The sequence below is a fragment of the Myxine glutinosa genome, chromosome 9, assembly GCF_964187855.1.
Source record: "Myxine glutinosa chromosome 9, kmMyxGlut1.1, whole genome shotgun sequence".
NCBI classification, from domain to species: Eukaryota; Metazoa; Chordata; class Myxini; order Myxiniformes; family Myxinidae; genus Myxine; species Myxine glutinosa.
In genome coordinates, this window is record NC_136269.1 from 13,557,389 (window position 1) to 13,581,246 (window position 23,858).

Here is a 23,858-nt window from a genome sequence, read left to right on the forward strand (position 1 = left end):
TCTTGTGCCACTGGATGCAAAGAGAGAGAGAGAGAGAAGCGTGGCTTCGGCCTCGGCGAGGTGAGACTCAGGCATTCAGGATGATCGATCCAGCACAGCCTACCTCCACTCAGATCAGGGCAATCGCCTCCCCTTTCCGTGTCACCCCCCACTTTTTGCCCTCAGGCCCATGCATCACCGACAATGTGCCATGCCCCTTCAACATTGAACGCTGTCCAGTCTGGTTGGTAGGATGAGCCTGTCTGTGACCTTTCTCACTGAACTGCTCATAACCGCCTAACAGTCTTGACATTTTACCTGACATTAGAGGGCAGAAGGGTAAAAGTGGGGTCAAAAGGTTTGATAACTCTAAACACATACATTGGGAAAGGGAGACCTCATTTACGAGACATAAGCAACGTATATCTACTCGTAATATCACAATTAATTACTTTATGCTTATGCTAGACATTCACTTTAAGGAAATAACTGCTCTATTCTAGAAGCACTATTATCCAGAGGAGCCATTTCCACAACATCACCCCCACGTTCCTCCTTCAGAATCTCCATATTCTGCACAAAAAAGGGGGAGCAATATTGGGAATGACTCCATTATCACACAAGACTACTCCCCACCCAAGTCTGATATCCCACCTGTACAAAAAATTCAAAACAGTATTCAATCCTAATCGAATGTGTCGCTCCGCTGATACTACTCATTCATCCACTAATGCACGTAACTTAACAGTACTTTTCACAAGAACAATTTTCAATTTTCACAAGAAAATGTGGACAGGCTGTGTGTGAAAAGACACACACAAGACATTCACAAGGGTGAATTTATTAGAATTTGGTGAAGGTCCGGATCCAGATACAGCTACGTGAATTTCAAAATGATTCTTCACCATTGAGAGGTAGGGCCAAAAACGATATATTAATATGGCATGATATCTCAAACAGTTATCGACAGGTTCGGACGAAACATGGTGGATAAGTCGGTTAGGTGACAAGAACAGACCGATTAGATTTTGGTTCAGGTCCGAATCCAGATCCGGCCCATCAGTGGGATACAAAATGTAAACCGTTCAGTCTGGTGGAGGTATGCGCTCTACAGAGTGCTGTTCTAGTTTATTTTGAAACCCGATGGGCAGAAGATCTGACGGAGGCGCTGTTGATAACTCCACGTCTGCTCAAGATGATGATCAACAGGGAAAGAAACGAGCATCTCCAACACGGCAAATACAGGACCACAAATGACCATCTGCGGACAATGTACAATGCTTCTCTAGCCATGAATTCCCTGATTAGTAGGAACCAACCACTAACACTGCCTTGGCTTCCCACTACATCACACTTTTCGGGGAGGAATTAGTGAACCCCAAAATTAAATAAAACTAGAATAACATTCTTCGACGTCACGGCGTCATAATAATTGACCTCGATCCCAAAATCAAATAAATTCATCTTTGCATCATTAAGACATACTTGTACCAACTGTGGTCAGAATTCCATCACTGGTTCACACGTTATTCGTGGTAATATATTTTTTACCGAACATGACCTCTGGCCTTTGACCTCATGACCCCAAAATCTAATCAGGTCACCCTCACCTCATTGTACCGCCACCAAGTTTGACTAAGATCCCTTCAGCCGTTCTTAAATTATCACTAACGAAATGATTGTAACTTAACATGACCTTTGACCTTTGGCCTCTTGACGCCAAAACCTAATCAGTTTATCTTTGCATATTGTACATACTTGTACCAAGTTTGGTCAGAATCCCATCACTGGTTAACAAGTTATTGCGGTAACGAAAAACCTATCACGGACGGATGGACGGATGGACAGCTAGACGGAAAACCTGAAAACATAATGCCTCCGGCGGCTTCGTTGGTGGAAGCATAAATTTTTTGCAAAATGTCCCTCCACACCTCCTCCCCACAGCTCCAAATAGCAAAATAGCTGTATACAAATATATTCAATTAGGTATACACTATTATACGAGTAACATGGAATTTGATCACCCGTTAAATATAAAAACATTTAACAACTTTCACCCTAAATATTCCCCCAACTTAAAAAGTCTTCATAATAATTGAATTTGCATTTTGTACGTTTCTAATACTCTATCAAATAAAATATTTTCATATCCATCCAATTTTCGACAAAAACATGAACTATTTTGTGTCACACGAAATGAATTTGGTTGAGTGTTAGCAGGTTATGTCATAAATGAGGTACAAAAGTACTTCTAACCACTTAAACAGCAATTGTATCCAAATATACCATTTTGTAACAAGCATGGTTTCCATATAGGCCATTTACCATTTGTTTCTGTGGATTTTCATGAACCAATGATTTAAAATGTATGATCACAGAGTGAATGTGGGGATAAGGTTATACTTTAAGTTGGACAGCCAAGTCACAGTTGGACAGCCAAGAAATCGAGAAAATGACCAAATACCAGGACCTCAAGAATGAAGTGAAAAGATCCTGGAAGCTGAAGAGCGCAAAAATTGTACCAGTGATAATTGGGGTAACGGGAATGATAAAGAAGAACCTCACAGATATCTTAAAAACCATCCCTGGGAACATTACCACAAATGAACTACAGTTGGAGGCTGTATGGAGCTCAGTGAAAATCCTGAGAAAGATCCCTTGGAACAAAAGTCTGAGAATTACGCAACTTCACAATTTCGCCCATGAATCGCAATCTTTCACCGAAACGGGTGTGGATACTTCCGAGTCCTGGGAAGACTCCGTTCACCCTCTAAAATCCAAATTATGGAGATAACAACCTACGATACACAAACTTTATTCCAATTCTTTCCTTTTATCAAACTGCGAAAATGATGAGTGACGTCGAGACACTTTTGAAACGTTTCATCGTTGATAGTTACGAAGGTTTGGAACGAAAGACAGAAAGAGTAAATTTTTACTAATCCACCCCAACTTCCCATTGTAAACATAATTCAGCACATTAATGAATAAGAAGCCAAACAATGATTCCCCAAAAAAGTATACAGTTGTGGCCAAAAATATTGGCACCCATGAACTTTTTTCAAATAACGCACCATTTCTTCCAGATAATTGTTGAATTTTAAAAATATTTTTGTATCCACATATGGATTTCTTTGGTTTGCAGTGGAACAAAACAAAAAAAGCTGAAAAAAATTACTAAATCTTGCATAAATACACAGAAATCCTACAATAGACCGGACAATATTATTGGCACATTTTAGAAGTTGTTAGAAATAAACATATTTCAACCAGGTGATTCTCCTTTACTTTGGGAATGAACCAAGTTCCCAATGAGTCCAGATCTAAATCCCATCGAACACCTGTGGGGACATCTGAAAACAGCAGTTGGGAGAAGGTACCCATCAAATCTGGGAGAACTGGAGCAGTTTGCACAAGAAGAGTGGGACAAACTGCCAGTAGAGAGGTGTAGGAAGCTCATTCATGGCTACAGGAAGCGCTTGACTGGAGTTATTTTGTCCAAATTCTGTGCTCCCAAATATTAAGTTGAGGGTGTCAATAATTTTGTCAATGCCATTTCTTTTTATTTTCTGATTTAAAAGGATTTGTTAAGTTCTGAATCAAAAACAAAGGTTCTGTAATAAACAGTGAAATGAACAACTGTGGAGACAAAATACTTTCGCGAATTTCAACTCATTTTTGGTGAAAATTGTGAGATTTGAAAAAAGTGCAAGGGTGCCAATATTTTTGGCCACGACTGTACATGCTTTGGTTCACTCACACGCACGCACACGTAACAAACAGCTCACGCACATATAAAACAATGGTGATGATTAACCTCCCGGTATGCATTGCCAACGGCATACGGAGGTAGCACCTTCTTTTTTTTCTTTTCTTTTTTTTCCCAGGTAGCACCTTTCACCATTTTGAGCTTGAAATGTACATCATGTTCACTTACTCTACTTATTCTCGAACATTCTCAGTGGAAAATAATGTAAAATTGCACTCGAAACGTTTTACATACCTACTGCATATACATGTACCCCGGCTGTTCATTTGATGTTTTATTCATTTGTTGGAGTTTCCATGTAAAGGGAAATAAAGCTGATTGCCAAGCCAGACAGGATGATGCTCAGGTAACACACTTGACACTGAGCTGTGTATTCCAGGTTCGATTCCCAACATGACAACATAAACTGCAGGATTGGTGCTTACAAGGTAGGGTGCTGCATCCGTCCCTCAAATGGATGTTAAGCAGGATGTCCTATCTGTTCGCAGAAGTTGGTGAATGGGCTGGCAGGACAGCCTAGAGGTACTTGCACTCACCTCTGAGCTACACTACAGGGCCAAAAGTATGCAGACACCCCTTCTAATTAGTGGATTTGTCCGTTTCAGCCACATCCATTGCTGACAGGTATATATAATGAAGCACACAGCCATGAAATCTCTACAGACAAACATTATCAGTAGAATCACCCGTACTGAAGAGCTCAGCGATTTTCAACGTAGCACCGTTAAAGGATGCCCCCTTTCCAACAAGTCAGTTCGTCAAATTTCTGCCCCGCTAGAGTTGCCCCGGTCAACTGAAAGTGCTGTTATTGTGAAGTGGAAACGTCTAGGAACAACAACAGCTCAGTCGTGAAGTGGTAGGCCACACCAGCTCACAGAACGGGACTGCCGAGTGCTGAAGCACGTAGCGCGTAAAAATTGTCTGTCCTCGGTTGCAACACTCACTACCGAGATCCAAACTGCCTCTGGAAGCAATTTCAGCACAACAACTGTTTGTTGGGAGCTTCATGAAATGGGTTTCTATGGCTGAGCAACCGCACACAAGCCTAAGATCACCATGTGCAATGCCAAGCATCGGCTGGAGTGGTGTAAAGCTCGCCGACATTGGACTCTGGAGCAGTGGAAACGCGTCCTCTGGAGTGATGAATCACGCTTCACCATCTAGCAGTCCGACGGACAAATCTGGGTTTGGCGGATACCAGGAAAACGCTACCTGCCCGAATGCATAGTGCCAACTGTAAAGTTTGGTGGAAGAGGAATAATGGTCTGGGGCTGTTTTTCATGGTTCTGGCTCGGCCCCTTAGTTCTTGTGAAGGGAAATCTTAACACTACAGCATACAATGACATTCTAGACGAATGTGTGCTTCCAACTTTGTGGCAACAGTTTGGGGAATGCCCTTTCCTGCTTCAGCATGACAATGCCCCCATGCACAAAGCAAAGTCCATACAGAAATGGTTTGTCAAGATCGGTGTGGAAGAACTTGACCGGCCTGCACAGAGCCCTGACCTCAACCCCATCGAACACCTTTGGGATGAATTGGAATGCCAACTGCGAGCAAGGCCTAATCGCCCAACATCAGTGCCCAACCTCACGAATGCTCTTGTGGCTGAATGGAAGCAAATCCCCGCAGCAATGTTCCAATATCTAGTTAGTCTGTGGGCTGAGTAGGGTTTACATGCACCCCCCCCACAACTTAACTTCCCGGGTATGTCCATGTACCCCCCCCCCCCCCCCACCCTAGGGGTTAGGAAAAACCATGTTAACAGAAAAAAAAACTCATTCCCAAGGTACCTCCCACGCATATTTTGATGTTACCCCCCCTGTGTCAGTGATTTCCGAAAATTAGGGGTAGGTGAAATTCAAATGGCCATAACTTTTTACCTAGTCATCCTATGGTTGCATATGACCCCTCAAAATGTTTGTCCTGGGACACTCTTTACAATGATGTGTTATATGCAAATGAGATCACTAATGAGGTCACCAGAGGTCAAACTATGACGGAATGAGTTTTTTTTCTGTTAACATGGTTTTTCCTAACCCCTAGGGTGGGGGGTACATGGACATACCCGGGAAGTTAAGTTGTGGGGGGGGTGCATGTAAACCCTACTCAGCCCACGGACTAAGTGGAAAGCCTTCCTAGAAGAGCAGAGGCTGTTATAGCAGCAATGGGGGGGACCAACTCCATATTGATCTCCATGATTTTGGAATGAGATGTTCGACAAGCACATACGGGTGTGATGTTTGGGTGTCCACATACTTTTGGCCATGCAGTGTATCTAGCCCGGGTTTGAATCTCAACCCAGTCATAAACTGTCATCCTCATGTCTCACAGGTAAGGTGCAGCATCAATGTGTGTGACATCCCTTGGATTGACATCAAACCGAAAGACCCCTCTACTAGCATTAGTCAGTCGATATTAAAGATCCCATGTTGTCCTTCACAAAGAGTAGGTGAGTTATCGATGACATTACCATTTCCTGCTGTAAACTACAGGCGTGCACCGAGGATGTCGTGGCACAGCCGTGCTCCCAACAATGATAACAAGCCAAGGAGAAGGAGATAGGAGAGTCGTTGCTTGCAGGGGTTGAGGATGTACTCGTATCAATATAGGCGATATCTAATAATCTATCTATAATTCCAGTAATCTCTGTATGTCTGTGTGTATGTCTGTGTGTATGTCTGTGTGTATGTCTGTTTGTCTGTGACCGCTGTTTCTCGACAACCACGGGTCCGATATACTTGAAACTTGCCAGGTATATTGCTGGGGACCCGAGGATGTGCCTTTTCAAGGTTTCATATTAATCGGAGAAGTAGTTACCGAGCTATGTCCAAAAAACGATTCAACCAATCAGAGAGCAGCGAGCTATCACGTGTGCCGAACGTGGCGAACAGACTCTGCCTCGGACGGCACATTTGAGAGCGTATTCATTTATTTCACGTTGGCAAACTATGTTGGCGTTAAACTATGTTTTAAAACTAATTAAAACTAATTTGCGATTCATCGTAACTGTGATATGCGACCTTCCGGACAGTCAAATGAGGACGTCACGTCCGGACTTACGGATAGTCATAGTGACGACGTGAACGTGGCGAGCAGACGCTGTAAGGTACGATCGATTGTAGTACACGTTTATAATAACTCTGCCGATACAGGCCCGATTAACTGCAGCGCCATCCGAGCTGCGGCGTCGGGACGATACATTCATTGTACGGTCACATCACGCACTTACGGGCATGCCCATGGGCCCATGGGCACGCCCATGCATGCATGGGCGAAGACATTTTTTTTTTTTTTTTTGGCAAGGAACGGGCACCCACGTACGGGCACGTCCTAGTAATAATAAAAGGGTGTGTGTGTGTGTGTGCGTGTGCGTGTGCGTGTGCGTGTGTGTGTGCGTGTGTGTGTGTGTGTGTATGTGTGTGTGTGTGTGTGTGTGTGTGTGTGTGTGTGTGTGTGTGTGTGTGTGTGTGTGTGTGTGTGTGTGTGTGTGTGTGTGTGTGTGTGTGTGTGTGTGTCCTCCATAACTCCAAAACCATAAAATCTAGCAGCCCCAAACTTTGCATGCAAACTTATCAAACTCCAAGGGAGTGCATAAATGAAAACTGTGTGTTTGGATGTGTTTAAAAACCCTTTTGAAGATGGTTGACGGCCTTATTTGATGAAAACAAAAACAGGCGTTATACCTGGTCAGTCCGCTATCCCTCACAGGGGTCTTGTTCTTTTCGGCCTACTCGAAAAACGCCTTTCCTTGGAACAGGCCGCAACAGTTTCTGCACTATCAAATGCTCAAAATGTTTTGTTTTTTTTCCTTTCCTCACTCACATCATCGAATGTCTGATCTTCATACCTACGAATAGCTGTATACATTGCTTTTGTAGGTGCTATAGTTACCAAATTAAGAGCTTCGAATGATTTTATGCATTCTTCGATGCAATTTTCCACAATGGCCTCTCAGACGAATTTAAGTACACAATCGAAGTTCTGATATTTTAAAAGGGAGCGGGAAATCTACATAGGATGTTCATCGTGTGATAATATGAATAAGATATGTATGTAATATAGTATGTAATAACAACATCAATCTACATATGAAGATAAGAGATGAAATCTACACCAAATCTTATCTTCCCCCAATCCAAAACCTTGATCTCTCCTACCCCCGTTAATTCACACCAGATTCCACTTCTTTAGAAATACTGACTTCTTTTCTTCCTGGACGTTCTAGCAGTGTCCATGCGTTTTATGCCTCTACCACCTCCCCCCCCCCCCCCCCATCACCCTGTCTTCCCAGGCCCTCTCCCGACCACAGATCTTCCATTGTCCCTGCTCTCTGCAGTTGTACTTGTGGTTTTCTTTTTGGTTTTTTTTGCGATTGATGTTAGCTCTTACACGAGCCTCGATCTTGTATACAAAAAAATAATAATAATAATAATAATATTGGATTATGGATTACAAAAAATAACAGCTCCTTTGTGCACCGCTGTTATGTCTGGATGTACAAAGAGCAAAAAAAGCAAGCTGTTCCTTATCAACCAATGTATGTAAGCCACGGCGATAGTCACGAACGGTGTAATTAACTTTTCAATCAGGCAATCTCTTTTATTATTAGAAATGAAAGACTCCTGTGCCTTGTGCACAGTGCGGTGCCTTGTGTGGTGCCTCACCTGCTAAAAATGTTTTATTTTCACCCTTTCTGTACGATCTACCTTAATTATATTAATATACCAATGAAAATATACATTTATAAAAACCAACGTCGAGTGCTTAAACCACTTGGCTTCCATGGTGATACGGCGGCTCGCTACTCCATGGGGACATCCCAGGAGTAATAAGGCAAAATAAATTGGAGGATTGAACCAACGGGACAAGCATGACATCCGAGAGGTATGTACAATCACTCGAAGCCATCTCGCCTAGGTTTGAAGAAACTGTCATCAGGCAGGGTGATTGCCTGATTGTCATCTGGTTTGAAGAAACTGTCATCATGCCTGATTCACAGGCAGGGTGATTCATCAATGTCTGCGCTGTCCCTCAGATGGACGTTAAACTAGGCGTCACATGTGCCGGATTTTCAACCCTTCCCCCCCCCCCCCCTCCCTCTCCTTCTCCCACCCCTCTCCTCCCACCCCTCTCCTCTCCTTCTCCCACCCTTCTCCTTCTCCCACCCTTCTCCTTCTCCCACCCTTCTCCTTCTCCCACCCTTCTCCTTCTCCCACCCTTCTCCTTCTCCCACCCTTCTCCTTCTCCCACCCTTCTCCTTCTCCCACCCCTCTCCTTCTCCCACCCCTCTCCTTCTCCCACCCCTCTCCTTCTCCCACCCCTCTCCTTCTCCCACCCCTCTCCTCTCCTTCTCCCACCCCTCTCCTTCTCCCACCCCTCTCCTTCTCCCACCCCTCTCCTTCTCCCACCCCTTTCCTTCTCCCACCCCACTCCTTCTCCCACCCCTCTCCTTCTCCCACCCCTCTCCTTCTCCCTCCCCTCTCCTTCTCCCTCCCCTCTCCTTCTCCTTCTCCCTCCCCTCCCCCTTCCTTCCTCTCCCCCACCTTCCACCCCAGGGCTTGGGAGGGGGAGTGGTTGATGACTTCGGGCTTTGATGGGGAAATGGTTGATGATTTTGGGCTTGGGAGGGGGAGTGGTTGATGACTTGGGGTTTGTTTGTGAGGGGGAGTGGTTGATGACTTCGGGCTTGGATGGGGAAGTGGTTGATGACTTGGGGTTTGGGAGGGGTTGTGGTTGATGACTTGGGGTTTGGGAGGGGTTGTGGTTGATGACTTGGGGTTTGGGAGGGGTAGTGCCAGTGGTTGATGACTTGGGGTTTGGGAGGGGTAGTGCCAGTGGTTGATGACTTGGAGTTTGGGAGGGGGGAGTGGTTAATAACTTGAGGTTTGGGAGGGGGAATGGTTGATAACTTGGGGTTTGGGAGGGGTAGTGGTTGATAACTTGGGGTTTGGGAGGGGGAGTGGTTGATGACTTGGCGGTTGGGAGGGGAGTGGTTGATGACTTGGGGTTTGGGAGGGGTAGTGGTTGATAACTTGGGGTTTGGGAGGGGGAGTGGTTGATGACTTGGCGGTTGGGAGGGGAGTGGTTGATGACTTGGGGTTTGGGAGGGGGAGTGGTTGATGACTTGGCGGTTGGGGGGGGAGTGGTTGATGACTTGGCGGTTGGGAGGGGAGTGGTTGATGACTTGGCGGTTGGGAGGGGAGTGGTTGATGACTTGGGGTTTGGGAGGGGGAGTGGTTGATGACTTGGCGGTTGGGAGGGGAGTGGTTGATGACTTGGCGGTTGGGATGGGAGTGGTTGATGACTTGGCGGTTGGGAGGGGAGTGGTTGATGACTTGGCGGTTGGGAGGGGAGTGGTTGATGACTTGGCGGTTGGGAGGGGAGTGGTTGATGACTTGGCGGTTGGGAAGGGAGTGGTTGATGACTTGGGGTTTGGAAGGGGGAGTGGTTGATGACTTGGGGTTTGGGAGGGGTAGTGGTTGATGACTTGGGGTTTGGGAGGGGGAGTGGTTGATGACTTGGGGTTTGGGAGGGGTAGTGGTTGATGACTTGGGGTTTGGGAAGGGGAGAGGTTGATGACTTGGGGTTTGGGAGGGGTAGTGGTTGATGACTTGGGGTTTGGGAAGGGAGTGGTTGATGACTTGGTGGTTGGGAAGGGAGTGGTTGATGACTTGGGGTTTGGGAGGGGGAGTGGTTGATGACTTGGGGTTTGGGAGGGGAGTGGTTGATGACTTGGCGGTTGGGAAGGGAGTGGTTGATGACTTGGGGTTTGGGAGGGGGAGTGGTTGATGACTTGGGGTTTGGGAGAGGGAGTGGTTGATGACTTGGGGTTTAGGAGGGGGAGTGGTTGATGACTTGGGGTTTGGGAGGGGGAGTGGTTGATGACTTGGTGGTTGGGAAGGGAGTGGTTGATGACTTGGGGTTTGGGAGGGGGAGTGGTTGATGACTTGGGGTTTGGGAGGGGTAGTGGTTGATGACTTGGGGTTTGGGAGGGGGAGTGGTTGATGACTTGGGGTTTGGGAGGGGTAGTGGTTGATGACTTGGGGTTTGGGAGGGGTAGTGGTTGATGACTTGGGGTTTGGGAGGGGGAGTGGTTGATGACTTGGGGTTTGGGAGGGGTAGTGGTTGATGACGGGGTTTGGGAAGGGAGTGGTTGATGACTTGGGGTTTGGGAGGGGAGTGGTTGATGACTTGGCGGTTGGGAAGGGAGTGGTTGATGACTTGGGGATTGGGAGGGGGAGTGGTTGATGACTTGGGGTTTGGGAGAGGGAGTGGTTGATGACTTGGGGTTTGGGAGGGGGAGTGGTTGATGACTTGGGGTTTGGGAGGGGGAGTGGTTGATGACTTGGCGGTTGGGAAGGGAGTGGTTGATGACTTGGGGTTTGGGAGGGGGAGTGGTTGATGACTTGGGGTTTGGGAGGGGGAGTGGTTGATGACTTGGGGTTTGGGAGAGGGAGTGGTTGATGACTTGGGGTTTAGGAGGGGGAGTGGTTGATGACTTGGGGTTTGGGAGGGGGAGTGGTTGATGACTTGGGGTTTGGGAGGGGGAGTGGTTGATGACTTGGCGGTTGGGAAGGGAGTGGTTGATGACTTGGGGTTTGGGAGGGGGAGTGGTTGATGACTTGGGGTTTGGGAGGGGTAGTGGTTGATGACTTGGGGTTTGGGAGGAGTCGTGCCAGTGGTTGATGACTTGGAGTTTGGGAGGGGGAGTGGTTAATAACGAGGTTTGGGAGGGGGAGTGGTTAATAACTTGAGGTTTGGGAGGGGAGTGGTTAATGACTTGAGGTTTGGGAGGGGGAGTGGTTGATGACTTGGGGTTTGGGAGGGGGAGTGGTTAATAACTTGAGGTTTGGGAGGGGGAGTGGTTGATAACTTGGGGTTTGGGAGGGGGAGTGGTTGATGACTTGGGGTTTGGGAGGGGGAGTGGTTAATAACTTGGGGTTTGGGAGGGGGAGTGGTTGATGACTTGGCGGTTGGGAAGGGAGTGGTTGATGACTTGGAGTTTGGGAAGGGAGTGGTTGATGACTTGGGGTTTGGGAGGGGGAGTGGTTGATGACTTGGGGTTTGGGAGAGGGAGTGGTTGATGACTTGGGGTTTGGGAGGGGGAGTGGTTGATGACTTGGGGTTTGGGAGGGGGAGTGGTTGATGACTTGGCGGTTGGGAAGGGAGTGGTTGATGACTTGGGGTTTGGGAGGGGGAGTGGTTGATGACTTGGGGTTTGGGAGGGGTAGTGGTTGATGACTTGGGGTTTGGGAGGGGGAGTGGTTGATGACTTGGGGTTTGGGAGGGGGAGTGGTTGATGACTTGGGGTTAGGGGTAGTGGTTGATGACTTGGGGTTTGGGAGGGGTAGTGGTTGATGACGGGGTTTGGGAGGGGGAGTGGTTGATGACGGGGTTTGGGAGGGGTAGTGGTTGATGACTTGGGGTTTGGGAAGGGAGTGGTTGATGACTTGGGGTTTGGGAGGGGAGTGGTTGATGACTTGGCGGTTGGGAAGGGAGTGGTTGATGACTTGGGGTTTGGGAGGGGGAGTGGTTGATGACTTGGGGTTTGGGAGAGGGAGTGGTTGATGACTTGGGGTTTGGGAGGGGGAGTGGTTGATGACTTGGGGTTTGGGAGGGGGAGTGGTTGATGACTTGGTGGTTGGGAAGGGAGTGGTTGATGACTTGGGGTTTGGGAGGGGGAGTGGTTGATGACTTGGGGTTTGGGAGGGGGAGTGGTTGATGACTTGGGGTTTGGGAGGGGGAGTGGTTGATGACTTGGGGTTTGGGAGGGGGAGTGGTTGATGACTTGGGGTTTGGGAAGGGGGAGTGGTTGATGACTTGGGGTTTGGGAGGGGTAGTGGTTGATGACTTGGGGTTTGGGAGGGGTAGTGGTTGATGACTTGGGGTTTGGGAGGGGTAGTGCCAGTGGTTGATGACTTGGAGTTTGGGAAGGGGAGTGGTTAATAACGAGGTTTGGGAGGGGGAGTGGTTGATGACGGGGTTTGGGAGGGGGAGTGGTTAATAACTTGAGGTTTGGGAGGGGGAGTGGTTGATAACTTGGGGTTTGGGAGGGGGAGTGGTTGATGACTTGGGGTTTGGGAGGGGGAGTGGTTAATAACTTGGGGTTTGGGAGGGGGAGTGGTTGATGACTTGGAGCTTGGGAGGGAAAGATGATGACTTGATGTCACATTTATGTTACGCGACTCCCTGCTGGTGAATTGTAAAAGCCAATGGGAAAACCTGTTGGTATATTGAACCTCTTGTCTCGATATTTCAAAGTCTTTAATGGTTTCATCGTGTGCGTGCCTCATGCTGAATATAACTAACACACACACAGCCAAAACACACTCACACTGTGGCAACAAAATCACGGCCATGCCTCAAATGACGACCAAGCTTCATCTTCCAGTGAAAAGGAATCAGAGCGAATGAAAAACCCATTATCTCGCTCAGTTTGCTCATAAACGACGGATCCAAATGTACCCGGTCAACTGGTGGAGTGGAATTCCATCAAGGGCCTATAGGTATAAATGTAGGCCCAGTTTACGGGACTCCACGATATGTGCAGTAAAAGTTTCATTTACACTCAGGTATATATACATGATAACAAGCTCTATTTTAGATAGCAAACAACACCTGCGGAGATGTTACCAACACACCGCCTCAAACTGCAGCCTAATCACAAACGAACAACGCGACGCCAACTTCTTCTGGCAAAAAAGGTCGGCGACGCTGGAATGAAAAATATAAATCTTCATCGCAAACACCTCAACACAACCGACCGATTACCGCAACTCGTGCCTTTCCTGTATGTACGATGTAGTAGCGTACTCACTTCGTTGAACTCTGGAGCCGCGATATGACAGTGACAATCTACGTGGGCCATTGCGTTTAATAAAGCTACAAACGGCAAAATAACTCCTTTTTGTCCGAATTTTATTTGACAATACGCTGAGAGTTAACATAGAATGAAATGCACTTTGTTAGAGATGTTTTAAATTAAAAAAAAAAAATCGCAAATCGCTTTGGGGGGAGGCGGGGTCACTTTAGTACAGACGCGACCTACACCGCCATGGTGATGATATGCTGCACTATTACACAACCGCTAGGGGCGCTCACGTTTTCACAATACATTATTTATTTATTACATAAAGGTTTTTTTGGGGGGTTTTTTGTATACTGAATCGAGGCTCGTGAAAGAGCTAACGTTATACTAAAACCTAAAAGATGTATTTTGATATACAAAAAAAAACCTTACTTTCGATTTCAGTGCACTTCCAACCAATTTCCATTCCTTGAGGGACTACAATGATTATCAAAATCAATGGAAGAGAATGTTAAATTGGTTTCGTTTCCAAGGATTCCAAGTGGGAGGGCCATAACTTAGTAACCCCAATGCCTCCCAATACACGAGTGAAGGCAAACACGAGATCACAAGGAAAGTAGCATTGTACTTTTCAAGAAGCAGCCGTGATGTCGGCCTACTTGCTGCTTCAACAGTGACGCAACAACAGGCCGTGGTGAACCAGGCAGCCAAAACCACCTTGACTTTTATTCACAGCTTATGGCGTAGACAATGAATGTGTAAGCACTGTAGCATTCTGTAACAGCTCATGATGCAAAAATGGCAGCGTGTAGCAGCTGGAAAATAACGGTTTAAAAAAAACTGAATAACACCATGGATAAACGTTCCATACTCTGCCAATACAATATCTCGAGAGAGAAACTTGCGGGGAATAGTACGTTTGTAATTATACAATTGCATCGTTTGAGTGTGTGGGTTATTTCTCAGATTACAATGAGGGGAAGTATCATAAAGATTACAGAATGCATATATACTTCAATATAAGCATTTGTTTTGCATTCATCAAATCATCCACCCCTTGGAGCGCATTGCAAGGCCTACAATGGTGGGGATTTATGACCACAAACAAGTTCATGTGCCGAGAAAGAACAAGACAATCGATGTACACGGGACAACACAAGCACAAAATGGCGGCGAGGTGGTGGACGCTTTGATTTTTGGTCATTCTATATACTCTGCACATATAAACCATTCTGTCCCCAGCTGCGGCTTACGAGAAACATTTATTTTCCTTACAAAAACTAAGGAAGGTATATATACTAAATAGGCCAAAAGAGGCCCGCCAGCATCCACAAATGGAATGATTCGAGGAAGATGTTCACCGCACCTCGTCGGTCGCTTTCATTCGTCACATTCATCGCATTTACTCAACGAGTCCGGTGCAATATCCTTACTCCATCTCCGATGAAGAAAGAACGGTAGGAGCAGCGGAGAGGAGGAGAGAGGGCATGGAAGAAATGTAAACGCCTGAGGCCTGGTAGAGGCCTAGGGCGTTAGCCACTTTGCAAGTGCAAGACGGAGCACCTCGTAACGTTTGCTGATCAAATGAAAGGAAAAATTCGATCCCGACATGTCAGGAGGAAAGGAGTGAAAAACGCCGAATAAGTGAAGTCGCACAAGGCTAGGGAAACAGCACGAGCGATAGGAGGGCCTTCTTCTTGTCCTTCTTCTTCTACTTCTTCTTCTTCAACCGCGCTCCACCTCGGAAGGTCTTGCAAACCGTGGCCGATCGATCCCAAAGAGCACAATGTCATCACTGCTGTGAGCAGGCCCTCTGTTCCGGACTTCCGCAAGGCTTGTTGGAGCCGGGAGCCTGGACGATGATGCTCGGTCGCCGCGTGTTGAGAAGCTCGACGAGCCTTTGCCGCTCGAGCCGCATGGCTTCAAAACGAGCCTTCAGCTCAGCATTGCGACTTTCCAACATGGCCGACTCCTGCGCGGGCAACACGAACATGGGATAAACAGCTTGAAGGAAGATTTCACATTTTAAAAACGAATCACTGGTAATATCACATGATTAGCAAAGTCATCGCTTACGTCGGTTATGGTACCATTTAGCCACCAGATCACAATTTCATCAAATGTCTTACAAAACATGTGTCATTGGCCAGGAATCGCCGTACAATTTGAGCGTTATGTTCAACCAAAAGTAATTTATAGCAACAATTTAATTTTAATTTATCAACCCAAAAAAATTTCGGAGTATTCTCCACTTATAGTTCACAAGCACGAGTTTCCGGCATTACCCACTGATGTTCTAATCCTGTTGGCACTTTGAAGAAATAAATTAGAGGTTTTTTTTCTATTTTTTGTGGGTACCTAAAGCACCAACACCCAATAAGGAAAATATATGTTTAATATTATAATATTACACACACACACTAATCGGGGATAAATTCAATATTACCGTTTACATACCTACAAAGGCTCAGGCACCATGGAGTGATTTCTAAAAATCCCAAAAACAAAAAAAACGTCTTTTTTCAAAAAATTTAAAAAAAAATTTTTTTGCCCCAAACATTCCCAGGCACTCACTGATAAACCTCTGAAAGTTTGACGAAGATCCGTTCGGCCATCTCTGAGAAATATGGCAACGCACAGACCAACGTCTCTCGTAATAGAGATTAACGCACCTCGAGCAAAGACTGTGACCTCTCTTTCCTCTTGCTCCGACATTTTGCAGCCGCGATCTTGTTCCTTTCCCTTCGTCGCCTTTTTCGTTCTTCTTCATCAGAAGAAACCTGCAGAGATGAAACTGCGTTGAGTCTTTTTCCCAAAAAAAAAGCCCCCCAAAAACCATCACAACGTTCAAGATACAGTTTAAAGTGAATGAATCCAGAAAATCGACCGTATAGTTCAATAAGGGACCTGCAGGTATTCACCCTCACCTCTGAGCTGCCTCGACGAGGTTTGAATCCAGACACAGGTATAAACCAGCACTCTGGTGTTTCACACTCAGGACGAAGCCTCAATGCATGTTCCGTCCCTCAAAAGAACGTTAAGCCGGAGGACCGTCTACCAGTACCGGTCGTCGGTGGATGTTAAAGATCCCAGTCTAAAGTCTTTAGCGGAGAGTAGGTGAGTTACCACCGGCACTCTGAACAAATTTCAAATTCCTGCCCAAATCACCTTTCGACCATTGCCAGGCCTGGCCAGCCTGTTCTGGAAAGACGGGCCAGAACCGTCCACCCGGCCAAACCCACAAAAAGGTTGGAATAATTGGTAGCGTGAAAAAAAAAGAGGAAAATTATGTCATGTAAATGTTTTTTTTCCCCCAAAAGCTACATAATCCATCCGTGAGGGGAGTTTCCAGCAAAATGATGCAATTATGTTGGAAATGTTATGCCTCCTATTCCCATGGAGATGTATTCAAGAAACTTGCTAATCCATAATGTTTGAGACAGAGCTCCAAGCCAGGTGTTGGCTTCACGGTTATGGTGGCTGGCTTGAGATCCTATAGTGTCCTGAGTTTGAGGTCCATCCCTTTAATTAACACCAGGTTGGTTGACTCAGCCTGTCATCCTTCCCAGGTCGGCAAAATGAGTACCAGGTGACTGGTAAGAGAGATTGCATCAGCGGCAGCTGCGCCCCAAGAAAATGATGCAACCAGCAGCCGCAGGCCATACACGGACCACCGCCACGCAGAGGTCTGACCACCACCACACAGAGGTCTGACCACCACCAATCAGTGGTCTGACCACCACCACGCAAAGGTCTGACCACCACCACGCAAAGGTCTGACCACCACCACGCAAAGGTCTGACAACCACCACCACGCAAAGGTCTGACCACCACCATGCAGAGGTCTGACCACCACCACGCAGAGGTCTGACCACCACCATGCAGAGGCCTGACCACCACCACGCAGAGGTCACACCACCACCACGCAGAGGTCTGACCACCACCACGCAGAGGTCTGACCACCACCATGCAGAGGTCTCACTACCACCATGCAGAGGTCTGACTACCACCATGCAGAGGTCTGACCAACACCACGCAGAGGTCTGACCACCACCATGCAGAGGTCTGACCACCACCATGCAGAGGTCTGACCACCACCACGCAGAGGTCTGACCACCACCACGCAGACGTCTGACCACCACCACGCAGAGGTCTGACCACCACCACGTAGAGGTCTGACTGCAGACTGACAAGTCTTAGTACAAAAAACCTGTAACCTGTGTGTAAAGTGTACTGTTGCGCACCTTTTGACACGAGTAAAGGTAGACCTTTTGCACAATGACCCAAGCTTAAATAAATCCTCTTGTATCTATTACACCACCTTGGTGTTTGCTTAATGGCTACAGGTGGGTAGCTTCAGATCTTAGGGTCCTGAGTTTGAGCCCCTGTCACCCCTTTAATTAACACCAGGTGGGTTGACTCAGCCTGTCATCCTTCCCAGGTCGGCAAAATGAGCATCAGCTGACCGGTTACTGGTTGGCATTTTGATGCCCAAGTTGTACACACAGGCGGTGTGTAGTCTCAGAGTCGCTGGTTCGCACACCTACTGGAAGTAAAGACCAATTTAACCACAAACTATTCAGTCAATTCCGTCCAAAGTATAATTACCTTTTCGCCCATTTCCTTCACCTGGAAACCTCAATAGACTTCACAATTACTGATCATTATGCTGTCAAAGGACATTCCCAGCAAACTCCCGAAATATTCCACACTCCATTGGGAACGAATTCCCTTTCAACAGCCCGGTGGAACAACCGTACTACAAAAACAGGTACATATCTATGGACCTTTCCGCACCTGTTACGTTGCGATAAGATTATTCTCTTAAATCTTACAACATGTGAGCGGTTTAGTTATTTATTTATTTCATCATAGCTTTCTAGAAATTTCCATACTCCTCTCTGGAAGCTTCTTTTTTTTTTTCCCAAGTGACAGAAAGTCCAAAAGCTTCCGTATGAATTGTAGGGATGCTCACATGGTCCTCCTCAGGTGCTCAAGGTGTACACGTCATTGGAACGCAGTAACATGGAGTACGGCACTCATCTAAAGCCTATGTCTCCCGCAACTCGACTCAGCCTCCCACCACGTGGTGAGGTACACGTGGTGGGAGGGCATGAGTTAACACAGTTATCCCGAAATGACATGAGTTAACACATGAGTTAACACATGTTAACACATACCCTATTAACATGAAATACAATACTTATTTAAAGAGTCAAAAGAGCAGATTTAACTTTTTCCCACGCATTGTAAAAATATCAAAGCTTTGATAGAACTCAGACCTCCAGGTAAAGGGTATGAGAGCGCCATTAGGTGGGAGAGTGAAGAGGAAGAGCAGAGAATGAGGAAGAGCAGAGAATGAGGAAGAGCAGAGAATGAGGAAGAGCAGGTGGGGAATGAGCTCACATTCGTGTCTGCTCCGGATGAGAAGGTGGGCGCAGCACCGGGACTGACAGGTGAGTAGCAGACACTGGCCGCCTTGCCAAGGGGCGCGGGTTCTCCGCTTGGAGAGGAGACTCCGGGCGAGGTCCACATCCCTAGACCCACCAGGTCGCAGAAGGGCAATGATCGCGGCGGTTGGATCATCATGGCGCCTCCAGGATGGTGGAGAAAGGGGATGGAACCGACCGCGACAGCCAGGGTTGCAGTCGAACGGGATCCCGCGGTACTGTGGGCGGACAAGGATTGGAGTGGTCAGATGGTGGTCAGATGGTGGTGGGATGGTGGTGGGATGGTGGTGGGATGGTGGTGGGATGGTGGTGAGATGGTGGTGGGATGGTGGTGGGATGGTTGTGAATGGTGGTGGGGTGGTGGTGGGATGGTGGTGGGATGGTGGTGGGGGTGGTGGGATGGTGGTGGGGGTGGTGGTGGGAGTGGTGGGATGGTGGTGGGATGGTGGTGGTGGTGGTGGGGGTGGTGGGATGGTGGGATGGTAGTGGGGGTGGTGGGATGGTGGTGGGGGTGGTGGGATGGTGGTAGGCGTGGTGGTAGGGGTGGTGGGGTGGGGGTGCGGGTGGTGCGGGTGGTGGGATCGTGGTGGGATCGTGGTGCGGGTGGTAGTGGTTGTGGTAGGGGTGGTGGGATGGTGGTGGGATGGTGGCGTGGGTGGCGGTGGGATAGTGGTGGAGGTGGTGGGATGGTGGTGCGGGTGGTGGTGGGATAGTGGTGTGGGTGGTGGGATGGTGGTGGGGGGATGGTGGTACGGGTAGTGGTGGGATGGTGGTGCAGGTGGTGGTGGGATGGTGGTAGGAGTGGTGGGATGGTGGTGGGATGGTGGTAGGGGTGGTGGGATAGTGGTGGGATGGTGGTGGGATGGTGGTTGGATGGTGGTGCCGGTGGTGGTGCGGGTGGTGCGGGTGGTGGTGGGATAGTGGTGCCGGTGGTGGAGGTGGTGGGGGTGGTGCGGGTGGTGGGGGTGGTGGGGTGGTGGGGGTTCGAGAGAGACGTAGGATGATATGATGCAGGAACAAGGGCTATTCGCACACCGTGTTTAGTCGCACCCGTTTAATTCGCACATAATCATGAACGACCTCGATTGATAACAAAACCATTCGGTGTGAAGTTATTTGGTGCCGAATGAAATAACGATACAAGATGGAAATAACGATGGATGGGCCAATCAAAGAGCGCGAACATCGATCGCCGAGCACGAGGACACGGCGCGTGTGTATTTATAGCTCAGGCGCGCGCCCGTCGTACCGGAGAGAAATCTCCATGGAAATCCCAGCACGGGCGGTCGGGGTTCGGAGCGTGCGGAGCCGTGCTTTCGCGCTGGTACGACGACATAAGCACAGACACGCGGCTTACCTGGTTGTGGTTGCGGTGATGGGGTGCGACGACGTCGAAGGTTCGGAGGCTGATGCTGGTAGTGAGGGTGAATCCCCTGCAGGTCCTGGTCCTGGTGCTGGTGCTGGTGCTGGTCCTGGTCCTGGTCCTGGTCCTGGTCCTGGTCCTGGTGCTGGTAGTGCTACCTGAGCTGGTGCTGGTGAGCCGCCCAAGTCAGCACCTCCGCGTGCTGCCGTTGTGTTCTATGTGACGAGAGACAGCGCGAGCCGCTTGCATCACCCGCTTTATAAGCTCAGCCCATCGCAATTGACGTCACCAGCGGCTGGCTGCGGGAAGCGGGATTCCCTCCCTTGCCCCGCCCTCTGCGGTCGCTCTCAACCGAGGCATCCCGACCGTGAACCCATTCATTGTTTCTTTACCTTTAATCCCATCCACCCCTAGTACCTCCTTAATCCCTCGTCCCCCACCCGTGACACCCTGTCGGTCTCTCCCCAAAGGCATTAATAACATCAGCAGCCACAACAACAACAACAACAACAACAACAACAACAACAGACAACAAAAGCGTTGATATGGATATTTGGGTTAAAGGAAAATGTGCTACCTCTACCTGTACAAACCGTGACGTTAATTGGGAATTAAGTGATCACCTGCACAAATGATAACGATGTGGGAATGGAATGAGGCAGAGACTACAATGGTCGACCCCGAGACCCCGAGACCCCGAGACCCGGAGACCCGGCGACCCCGAGACTCCTCACCCGCACTCCACAGGAGGAATCTCCATGTAATATCCTCGATGGATGGAGCATGGATTGATGGACTGATGGATTGATGGACTGATGGATTGATGGACTGATGGATTGATGGACTGATGGATTGATGGACTGATGGATTGATGGACTTATGGATTGATGGACTGATGGACTGATGGATTGATGGACTGATGGATTGATGGACTGATGGATTGATGGACGGATGGATTGATGGACTGATGGATTGATGGACTGATGGATTGATGGACTGATGGATTGATGGACTGATGGATTGATTACTATTGCTCCTGTTTTTTGGGATATTGAAACAAAACCAGAGAGACTAATCACCACTCTTGTACACAGGGATCCTCCTTGTCCTGTCATTTGTGTCCAACGGTCCGATTAAACGTGTCACGTGTCGACCATCGATTCGACGTCGTAATAAATAATGTTTGAACTCGCAATCACCGCCACGTTCGATTAAGGGTACAAACCCCATAATAATGGTCCCACTCACTGTACTGATTCATAGAGTGGGGAAGGAGTGGGAATTCCGTACGTCGTGCTCCATAATTGTCTCTCTATATTTAACGTAAGAGCCGTCGGTGCGTTTCCGGTGTTCCCCGACAATGTGAGGCAACGCAGTGAATGTGGGAGAAGGGTTGAACCCCACCAGCTTAACCCACCCCGTCTCCTGGGTTGTTGCTAAAAGCAAACGGCAACAAGGGCACTCCCGCTCGTGTCTATGGCAACTCGGCACAACGGCTTTCCGCTTTTAACGCACTGACGTCACACAAAGCGCACCACTAACGGTGGCCATGACAACGCGTGCTGTGTTTGCCTCGCGCGCCTGGCTGGCCTCCAGACGCTCAGCGCGGAATTCCCCCCGCCCCGCTCAAGAGGGCCTTGTTCCGCCCCACTTTGCCACTAGCTCCACCCCTCACGCCGGCGGCCTTGGCCCTGATCCGCGCAGCGCGGCAAGGGCTCCGCCCCCACCGTCCGTTTCCATGGCGCTGCCAAACAAACGTCACCACCGGAACCTCGTGTCATTATCACGTGATCCGTAAACAGCGCCGCCGTCGCCAGGGAGATTTCATGACGTTGTATCGGGGATTCCTGTCCCTCCCCCGCACCCCCGCCCCTTGGAGTCCCGGGGATGCCACGATAAAGAAACGGAAGAAGAGGGAGGACAAATAAATAGAGATTACAAGGATGTAAACAAAGATAAAAACACCGAGACGGACGACGACTGCAGTGTTTGCACCAACAAAGAGACAGACAGCGTGGAGACAGACACATGATAAAATGGACACGGAACACGTGAGTTTGTGAAATTCGACCTCGATAATTGATATAACGTTACCCTTGCCATAATATAAGGGTTTTATAAGAACCTCGCTATTGTAAATACCGCACCCCTACCCCTACCCCTGCCTCACCGTTACGCCCAGCCCTACACTACCGTTACCCCCAGCCCTACACTACCGTTACCCCCAGCCCTAAACTACCGTTACCCCCAGCCCGACCCCACCCTTATCCCCACCCCTACACAACCATTTCCCCCACCCCTACACTACCGTTACCCCCACCCCTACACTACCGTTACCCGCAGCCCTACCCTACTCTTACCCCACCCCTACACTACCGTTACTTCCACCCCTATCCCACCCTTAACCCTCACCCTTACCCTCACCACTACACTACCGTAACTCATCCACTCCTACCCCTCGCCAACGTTACCCCTACCCTACCGTTACCCCCAACCCCTACCCCCACCCACCGTTACCCCACCCCTACCTCCAATCTTACCCCGCCCTTACCCTCACCCATAACCAATCCTTACTCCCACCCCTACCCAACCCTTACCTCCACCCCTAACGCACCCTTACCACCTTCCCTTATGCTCACCACTACCTCCACTCCTTCCCCCACCCCTACCCACCCCTACCCACCCTTACTCTCACCCCTACTTCCACTCCTACCCACACCCCTACCCCACCCTTGCCCTCATCCCTCCCCCCTGGTTAACGACAGTTACCTTGAATACATCGTTGGATTATTCGCTGTTTCAATGCGTTTGTTCATCGACCCAGTATCGACCATCGACCCTAGTTGGCCACACCCTCGCTCATTTCTCAGACTGTTTTGATGTTCAGCCAAAGTTGGGCTTATACCTACATGGCTACATACATATACCTACATGACTACATACATATACCTACATGACTACATACATATACCTACATACATATACCTACATGGCGACATACATATACCTACATGGCTACATATACATACACCTACATGGCGACATACATATACCTACATGGCTACATACATATACCTACATGGCTACATACATATACCTACATGGCTACATACATATACCTACATGGCTACATAGATATACCTACATGGCTACATACCTACACCTACATGGCTACATACCTACACATACATGGCTACATACATATACCTACATGGCTACATACATATACCTACATGGCTACATACATATACCTACATGGCTACATACCTACACCTACATGGCTACATACATATACCTACATGGCTACATACATATACCTACATGGCTACATACATATACCTACATGGCTACATACCTACACCTACATGGCTACATACATATACCTACATGACTACATACATATACCAACATGGCTACATACCTACACCTACATGGCTACATACATATACCTACATGGCTACATACATATACCTACATGGCTACATACA

The 23,858-nt window shown here is 48.2% G+C and overlaps 2 protein-coding genes across 5 annotated transcripts in view; both read right to left on the reverse strand.

Moving 5' to 3' along the window:
• The window catches only part of TATDN3 (TatD DNase domain containing 3), a 91,635-nt gene extending 77,907 nt beyond the window's left edge, over positions 1-13,728 (reverse strand). For 3 of the 4 annotated variants that reach the window (XM_068129575.2, XM_068129576.2, XM_068129573.2), the window contains exon 1: positions 13,567-13,717. In XM_068129575.2, the coding sequence (XP_067985676.1) occupies positions 13,567-13,617 (51 nt within the window). In that variant the 5' untranslated portion in view covers positions 13,618-13,717. Of the gene's footprint in view, positions 1-13,566 lie in introns of all 4 variants that reach the window. The other variant, XM_068129572.2, reaches the window with a different exon arrangement.
• Positions 13,729-14,247: 519 nt separating this feature from the next.
• LOC137435635 (uncharacterized) lies at positions 14,248-20,631 on the reverse strand. Its single transcript, XM_068129570.2, has 4 exons — positions 20,365-20,631; positions 18,964-19,225; positions 16,230-16,337; positions 14,248-15,529 (listed from the first exon to the last, which is right to left on the reverse strand). The coding sequence occupies exons 2-4, from the start codon at positions 19,144-19,146 to the stop codon at positions 15,350-15,352; spliced, it is 471 nt and encodes a 156-aa protein (XP_067985671.1). The 5' UTR covers positions 19,147-19,225; positions 20,365-20,631; the 3' UTR covers positions 14,248-15,349.
• Positions 20,632-23,858: the final 3,227 nt, after the last annotated feature.

Coding starts and splice junctions, on each gene's coding strand:
- LOC137435635 (XM_068129570.2), bottom strand. CDS start 19,146: ATGATGATCCAACCGCCGCGATCATTGCCCTTCTGCGACCTGGTGGGT. Junction 16,338..18,963: donor CATCCGGAGCAGACACGAAT/GTGAGCTCATTC, acceptor TCATCTCTGCAG/GTTTCTTCTGATGAAGAAGA. Junction 15,530..16,229: donor GGTCACAGTCTTTGCTCGAG/GTGCGTTAATCT, acceptor TTGCCCGCGCAG/GAGTCGGCCATGTTGGAAAG.